Source organism: Parambassis ranga, chromosome 12, assembly GCF_900634625.1.
Source record: "Parambassis ranga chromosome 12, fParRan2.1, whole genome shotgun sequence".
Classification (NCBI taxonomy): domain Eukaryota; kingdom Metazoa; phylum Chordata; class Actinopteri; family Ambassidae; genus Parambassis; species Parambassis ranga.
In genome coordinates, this window is record NC_041032.1 from 3,495,360 (window position 1) to 3,503,967 (window position 8,608).

The 8,608-nt window shown below is 40.5% G+C and overlaps 1 protein-coding gene across 1 annotated transcript in view; it reads left to right on the forward strand.

Annotated features, from left to right (window-relative positions):
• The window catches only part of LOC114444085 (collagen alpha-2(I) chain), a 71,557-nt gene extending 64,537 nt beyond the window's left edge, over nucleotides 1-7,020 (forward strand). The window contains exons 58-68 of the mRNA XM_028418490.1: nucleotides 90-143; nucleotides 317-370; nucleotides 512-565; nucleotides 1,298-1,315; nucleotides 1,532-1,585; nucleotides 1,726-1,788; nucleotides 1,872-2,037; nucleotides 4,711-4,820; nucleotides 5,173-5,253; nucleotides 6,090-6,272; nucleotides 6,871-7,020. Coding sequence (XP_028274291.1) covers nucleotides 90-143; nucleotides 317-370; nucleotides 512-565; nucleotides 1,298-1,315; nucleotides 1,532-1,585; nucleotides 1,726-1,788; nucleotides 1,872-2,037; nucleotides 4,711-4,820; nucleotides 5,173-5,253; nucleotides 6,090-6,272; nucleotides 6,871-7,020 — 987 coding nt within the window. The remainder of the gene's footprint in view (nucleotides 1-89; nucleotides 144-316; nucleotides 371-511; nucleotides 566-1,297; nucleotides 1,316-1,531; nucleotides 1,586-1,725; nucleotides 1,789-1,871; nucleotides 2,038-4,710; nucleotides 4,821-5,172; nucleotides 5,254-6,089; nucleotides 6,273-6,870) is intronic.
• Nucleotides 7,021-8,608: the final 1,588 nt, after the last annotated feature.

The window sequence follows — 8,608 nt, forward strand, 5'->3', positions numbered from 1 at the left end:
GTGTTTTTAAGTGTTCCCTTTATTTATTTAGTTATTATGAGCAGTGTATTATAATATTTTAATCAACTTTAGTGTGTTTGTGTCCTAAGGGAGAGAAAGGAGACATGGGTCTGAATGGGTCCCCCGGCAGTGATGGCCTGAAGGTGGGAGCCTTCATCATTTAATATTTTTAAACCTACAAAATATGTGCATATAAAGTGATGACAGGTAGTCTGTCTGTGGGATGATGATACAGCTAGCAATGTTAATATCATAATTAATATACTAAAAAGTATGTTTACTGGGATCAGTTGATCATTGTAATCTTCTTTCCCAGGGTATCCGTGGTATTCCTGGGTTGCCAGGTCCAGTGGGTCAAAAGGGAGCACAGGTAAACAAAATACAGATTCTAGTTTCGTTTTTTGTTTTTTTGTTTTTTTTGCCTTAAAATATGACCCTTTCTTTTCTGTAAATATGCTTTGATTGGTTGAAAATTGACAGATGTGTGTTGTCACTTTATTTTCTGTTTTAGGGAAACATTGGTCCACCAGGACGAAGGGGAGTGCCTGGAATGCCTGGATTTCCAGTAGGTGATATCCTACGATCCAGTATTGCATCTTAAATCTTTTATTATACACCACACACCTTTTGTTATATAGAGCTTATTTACCATTGCTGTGATCCTATATAGTTGTATGCCCCAGCACCACTACAGAGATAGAACAACACTAATAATGTTCAATTCTAAATGAGGAAACTTACAAGCACTAGAATCCATGCGCTAACTTCCAAAAGAATTGCCGTGTGCTTGGTAAAATATTGATCGTCGTGCTAAGTTATATAACTTACCAGTTTTCTGTTTTGGTGTTTTTATTTTCTTATATGTTCTGTGTTTTTGGAATATTTTGTATGCTGGCTCATGTGTCAATCATAGGTTTTGTTCCATTGTGCCTAAAAAAATGGAGACAGGACAGATGTGGAACGAGTGATGGAATTGTTATTGTTTTATCATAATCCTTGTCATTCCCATGAAGTGCAGGCTGTTATCTGTCAGCCAACTACTCTTTTCTTCAGCTGCCAGGCTGTTGAATCATTCAGAGCTCAGAGGCACATTATGACTCCGCTCAACCCACTGCTGTATCTAAGAAAAATATAAAAATCTATTGACTCGGCTTGTAAAATTTGAGACACCAAGGCCGACGGGCTCATAATGCAACGGATAAAAGGAATAGGAAGCTCTTTCATGATAAATGCACTTTAAGGTGGGAAAAATATACTAATGCCCTTTTCTACTCTTGTTCTTTTTTTCCTACTGCAGGGTTTGTTCGGATTAAAGGTATGATATAAACCCAGGCACACATCAAACATCTTACTCACTGCTATCTGAAGCACTGCTATCTAACGGCCTGGAGAATTTCTTTCACGTTTATGACACATACAATCATAAAGCTGTAACACTTTCATGCCTTTGTTTCCACATCATTGTACTTGATGTGTGTGCTATCTGTGCAGAATTGTATGTTGTGCTTATATTTAATTTTTTTTCCTGCAGGGTTTGAAAGGTTACCAAGGTCTGCCTGGATTGCCTGGAAGGAGGGGGCTACCAGTACGTTTGACTGGTTATTAGATCACCTTTGCTTCCTTTGTGTCCAAATAAAGTGCATTTTTTTCAGAAGCTGCATGTTACATTATAATGGACCATGGTGAAAAAAGCCATTCTTTTTTAAAATCAAGCTTGCATTTTAGGGTCCACCTGGTATCCCTGGACCTCCAGGACAGTCACTTAACTTGACCTTAACGCAACTCAAGGCAAGTGTCTGAATTTGGTGTTAAAATGTGGCGGTGACATACCTTTTTTTCCCCTAAATGTGTCAATGTCTTTTCATATTCAGGACCTGATGTATGTGTCCGATAAGCCCAACTACCCTCTGATCCAGACACTGCTGGACTCTGTGCAGCTGGAGCTCCGCCTGCTGTTGGATCCTCCTGATGGAAGCAAGGAGCATCCTGCCACCACCTGCCTGGAGCTCTGGCTCTGCCACCCCGAATTCAGGAGCGGTCAGTTACAGACACTTTTATGTGTATTTAAAAGCTTTGAACAATCATAGAGTAAGTGTTCTAATAAAGAAAAGTTTCATTAGTATTCAGTACGTATTGGTGGCCTATGAGCCCTCAGCTGTTACATGATAAAAGGTTTTGCCTTCAAACGGTGGGTAGACACACACTGTAATTTTCATGTCACATTGCAAGTCACATTGTGTAATTTTTTGGGGAATGGATTAGGTGTCTTGCATTGCACTTGCTGTCCTCTGAAACAGCATATGCACATCAAATGTCCCCCTTGTTACCAACAACAGAAAATTTTAGATACAAAATGGTAATATCCTCAACAAAAATGACAGCATTGCTTAATTTGAAAATCTAATCTAATCTAAAATCTAATTTTTAATCTGAAATTGTGCTGATTATATTTATATATATAAATCACAGCTTTCCACCTTCTCGGCATGCTTTCCACCAGTTTTTCACATTGCGTCTGGGCGATGTTTTTTGATGGCTTGTTACCATCCTTCTTCCTCTTGATCACATTCCAAAGGTTTTCTATGGGGTTCAGGTCTGGAGATTGAGATGGCCATGACAGGGTCTTGATCTGGTGGCCCTTCATCCACACCTTGATTGACCTTGCTGTGTGGCATGGTGCATTGTCCTGCTGGAAAAAACAGTCCTCAAAGTTGGGGAACATTGTCAGAGCAGAAGGGACCAAGTTTTCTTCCAGAACAACCTTGTATGTGGCTTGATTCATGCATCCTTCACAAGGATGAATCTGCACAATTCCAGCCATGCTGAAGCATCCCCACATCATCACCGACACACCAAATTTTACAGTGGGTGCAAGTCACTGTGGCTTGTAGGACTCTCCAGGTTTCTGCCTAACCATTAGACGACCAAAGTTGGGCAAAGCTGAAAATTGCACTCATCAGAGAAGATGACCTTACTCCAGTCCTCTGTGGTCCAGTTCTGATGGTCTTCTCTGCTTCTCATTGATGAAGGGCTTTTTTCGAGCTTTACAAGCCCTGTCCCCTATAGGAGCCTGTGTCGAACTGTTCACCCCAGCTGCAAGGTGCCGTCCTTTTTGTAGGTCACTTGATGTCATCCTACGGTTGAGTGACATTCGAATGAGCTGATGGTCAACCTGGTCAGTGGAAAGTCGTTTCCGCCCTAGCTTTGTTGTCCCCAATGTCTGCTGCTTGACCTTGTTCTCATGAAGCACTGTTTTGGAAATTTTAAGGATGGAAGCAACCTGACACTCACTGTATCCCTCTGCCAGTAAAGCCAGAATTGAACCCTTATTTTCCTCACTCAGGATTTGCACCAGACTCTCAACTTTTTACAGTTTTAGCCCTACTCTACACATTATACTTCAGTTTACCCAAGCCTGTAATAAAATATACACCTAACCTAAAACTTCAGCTTATATTTTGTTTGATTGATTTGCAACAGCTACAGTTAAAACATGTTTTGTATTTCTCCAGCTTCAGTGAAAGTCAAGGGCAAGATCAAGGCAGTACAGCGAGCAGTCTATCAGTCATCAGCCGTCAACACAGGAACACACATACGCATCAAGAATACTTCATTAATGTCTTTGGCAAGGAGAAAAGAACCATTATGAGCTGTTCAAGTTTATTGTGACTCTACGCAGTAAACATAGATGGTAGCCTTAAAGTCTTCTGCTGTTTACATTATATTGCCTTCTTACCCTATGTTTTAAACATACACTGTCATGTATAAAAGTTAGCACACCCTTTAAATTCTGTACTTTATATAAGAAAAAACACCATCCAATCACACTGTGATCAAAGCAGAAGTTTTGGCAGTTTGCTGCTCTGGAACATTCAGGTGTGTGTTAACACAATGACAAGAGAGAAAGACATGAACAATGGTGTTAGAGAAGCAGCTGTTGCTGCACATCAATCTGGAAAGACTTCTAAAACCATTTCAAACTATTTGGAGTTCAACGTTCTACAGAGAGAAAGATTATTCACAACTGGAAACATTCAAGACAGCTGTCAATGTTCACAGGAGTGGACGTCCCAGCTAATTCAGGCTGTGTACAACTGAGTTTTGCAAAATTGCATCTGAACAAAAGCACAACACTTGTGGAACAATGTCCTATGGACAGATGGGACCAAAATGGAGCTGTTTGGCCTTAATGATCACCAACATGTCTGGTGAAAACCAAATTCAGCAGACCCACTGTCAAGCATGGTGGTGGAGGGCTGATGGTTTGGGCTAATTTTGAAACTCAGTACCTGGACTCCTTGCAGTCATTGAATGGACCAGTAACTCTAGAGGCAAATATGAGGCCGTCTTTCTGACAGTTACAGCTTGGTCCAAACTGGACCATACAACAGAGCAATGATCCAAAGAACAGCAGCAAATCTACATCAGAATGGCTGAAAAATAAAAGAATCAAGATTTTGGACTGGACAAATCAAAGTCCATACAAAGCCAATTGTAATGCTGTAGTGGGACCTGATGAGGTGAAATGTTGTTATATTGTTTGTGAATGAAAACCAAATATTTTTACAATTTAACATCTTTAATCTTTTGTGTAGCATAGTGTGGTGTTTTGGAGTTTCCTCTGTGTTGTGTAGGTGTTACTGTCACCACGGAGCGTATTACTTTGATCCCTGCAGATCTCATTGAGCTCTTGCTAACCTTTCCCCGCAGGAATGTATTACATCGACCCCAACCAGGGCAGCGCGGCCGACGCACTGCTGGCCCACTGCAGCTTTTCTTCCACATCAAAACAGACCTGCCTTCATCCTCAGGTCTCACAGGTATGAAGACATCACCAGAGGAAGGCTGCAGGAAATTGCCCCTCTGGATCAATGAGCTCGCTTACCTATTACGGCCACGCTGTAGGAGCTGAATGTCAGTTTGAGGAATTGTCAGTCAGTTCACACTCTTGTTGTAATGACAGAGACTCCTGCAGTGGGTACTTGAAGCAGAGATCCACTCTCTGCTTAACACACACAAGCAAACACTACAGTTTTCAGAACCAATTACCAAATTTCTCAGCCCTCAAGAAACCCACTATTAATAGTCATTGATTGCATGCTAATTCAGGGTTAATTAGCGATTGGTGATCTTATTTCATTGCTTCAAATTGGCAAATCTGTTTTTCCGCAGCTGCCCATGAAAGCCTGGATGGAAGAATATTCTGAAGAAGGATCTTTTCAGTGGCTCAGCTGGCTGGATCAGGGATTTCAGGTGAGTGAATACCATGCTTTGCTGCAGCTTGCCCTGCCTTATGTTGTCCATATATGTGTGTGTAGACAGGTGGCAGCTCTCAGAACTGCTAATTCAAATTTGCAGCATGTCAGATTTGTGTTTGATTGTAAAGGTTCTGACTCAATTACTTGATATATTCAAATTCATCTGTCATAGTCAACAGGTGGAGACTTTATGTTTATGGGTGTATGTGTTTGGGGCTGGGAATTGGTCAGTTTTAAAGCTGCAGTTCCTCCTTTGGCCTCTGGCCTCAAAAGTGACTCAATCCCCATAGACCTCCATCTGAAAATGTCCAACTTGACAACTGTATGGGGGTAAATTTTGATATGACTTTTAGGTTACATTTTTTTGTTGTTGTGTGTTGTTCTCCCATCCTGCCTGTAGGGAGTGCAGGTGGTATTTTCTGTACTCAGAGTTCAGAGATGTCTGTGTCTTAATGGGGAAAGACTGGAACAAGGTTTAAAAAGTCTTTTGTCACAGTGATGTGCCACTTGAGTTCCACACAAAAATCCAGAAGTTTAGGTGGACTATGACACTGCCAACATAGTGACCATCAAAGCCTCCAACAAGGACTCAAAACAGCCCTTCAGAAACCTATGTGTGATGTCACAGACATTTCATCCATATAATGTGTGGCGTAATGTGTTTTAAAACAGAAACAAACTAAAAGAGGCTAAACATCATACATAGTAGAAGAAAGACAGTAAACAATGTTTTCCTTGCACCGTTCATTGACATTTATCTTACTGTTTTCAGTGTCATACATTAGCATACATAATTAAATAATAATTGACTTTATGTATTTTTCATGTTAGTTTCACTATCCCGGTGCTAATGTGGTCCAGATGCGTTTTCTGAGGTTGCACAGTACCACTGCTGTACAGATGGTCACCTACTCCTGCCATCCAGGAAACAGACTGGGCCAGACGGACAGAGAAGTAAAATTCCTCACCGACACAAGAAAGCAAAGTTACCTCGGAGCACTAAAAGACTGTGTGGTATGTACAATTATTTTATTATGTCTTTGTTTTGTTATTTTTTATGAGGAATATGTTGGTGACAAGATGGCCTATGATTTTGCATGACAAGTTTTCTTCTCACTTTGTTAAACATTCTTATCAAATGAGATGTGTGACAGATATGAGGTGCATATTACCAAAAGTAGTAGAGCTCAGGAAGAATAGCCAATGTGTATGCTAGTGCTAAGATCCTAAGGAAGGAAGGAAGGGAGGGAGGAAGAGAGGGAAGACAGAAGGAAGGAAGGAAGGAAGGGAGGAAGGAAGGGAGGAAGGAAGGGAGGGAGGGAGCAAGGAAGGACAAACATATTGATATTGAGTGATAGATTATGTGGCTAGAGCATGAAAAAAATATACATTTTATACTTATTGTATAAGTAATTTAAGTTTGCAGGGTCATAGTTAAAATAGTGACGATGTGAATTAGACTTTGTATAATGTATCTAATGCAAACTTTCAGCATCACAGTTAGGGAGGTAAGATTGATGTGATGCACGTGCAATTAGTGACTGGAGCAATGCATAAACATCATCATCATTATCATCATCATCATTAGAATGTGTTCTGTTCTCTCTGTCAGCCAGGAGAGGAGGCGCTTTCTGGTCCTCGGGAGTCCGTGCTGGAGTTCGAGGACCTCCAGCTGCTTCCTCTGAGAGATGTGGCAATAATGGGAGGAGGGAACTTCACACACCAGTTTGGCCTCACTATTGGACCTGTGTGTTTCAGCTAGAGTCTGTCTGCGCAAGAGACTTGCAGGTCCTGGACGCAAACCTCTGTTTAAAACATGGACACCGAGAGGACATCTGGAACACCTCCTAAAGTTCTTCTATTGGGAGATTTGATCTCTCAATTAAGTGACTCCATATGAACGAGGGCACAAGATCCCTCAATTTTGTCAAGTTGTCAAGTTTGTTTACAGAGACATTTATCTTGTATTAATTTAAAAATGTATGTTTTTTTTATCCTTTATATACAATGATTTTTTTTGACGAACTATTCTGTTATCACCCTCTCATTGTGTATATACTGACCTCCTTAACAATGTGTTCTGCATGGGGGGACACAGCTTCTGTCGTCCCATTGGCCGTTTCTTACAAGGCCAGTAAACTTGTACTGTGAGTGAACATTTCACTTTTTACTCAAGGTGCTGATATTAAAAAAACAATGTGTATTTAATCCCAAAACAAATACAAAGGGACAGTCTGATGTCAACAAGAACAAATAATTCCTGATTTTTTTTTATAGTTGTCATATAATTGTATGTTTCTATTACATCTCAGGTATGTTAATGATACACACAGGGGCAGTGGTGTTGTTGGTCAGGTTGTGGCTTAGTTCATCATTATCTAAATGTGCTTATGCAACCACTGCAAGGACAGTGGGGTGATATCTTTAAGACTATTTTTAAACATCATCTTTGTAAAATGCCAACAAAATGCAGCAACATCTGAGATTACAAATTTTACGTCCTCCACATTTAATTTGACGAATACCATGTAAGGAAAATGTTGTCCACTGTTTAACCCCTGAACTCCTAGCACACTTACTTATTTTTTAAGTAAGAGAAGTACTGTCATACACACCAAAGCAGCCAGAGTGCACACATTCTTCCCACAACAAGCTGTTAGAGTGTACATTAAGAACAACAGTAGCTCCCCTTGGCCCTGCAGAGCTTCTTCGGCACCCCTTGTCAGCGCCCTCTTAGCCTTGAGCAGCTGCTGTCAACATACATTTCTGCTTCGCTCAATGAGAGACGTGCTTGGGTCCGGTGAAAAGAAGCAAACGTTGTAGCTGCTCAGCAGAATTGGTGTTTGGGATTTGTATCCTAGAGCTCGGGCAGCAGAGAGTGATGAAGAGTAGGCTACAGTCTGCAGGAGTGAGATCTCAGGGAGTTTGTAGTGAGAGAGCTAAAACACTCATCTCTACAGTTTTATTTTTTTTTTTTTTTTAGCTCATGCCAAATTCTTCAGATAACCAAAGGGCCAGGTTTGCCACTGCTATATAAGAAAGAAGATGATGTGGGTTTCTGCATAAATGCTTTAGCCATGGTCTGCAGTTCTAGTCTGTTGTTTTAATATTCAGTATTTTCTGTTTCTATTTAGTTTCAGTAGCCCTTCATATGATTGCCTTAGCTGGCTGAGACTGATCATTGTTACTTTTGTTGTTGTTGTTTTTTTGTACAAAGTATCAAAATATGCTGGACATCTGCCTTGTATGATCCCTCCATCAAAGAATTGTGTCAGCTCAATTAAAAAAATACATAAACAAAGTGTTATTAGTCATAAATATAACTGATAATATTGGTAGATATCCTTATG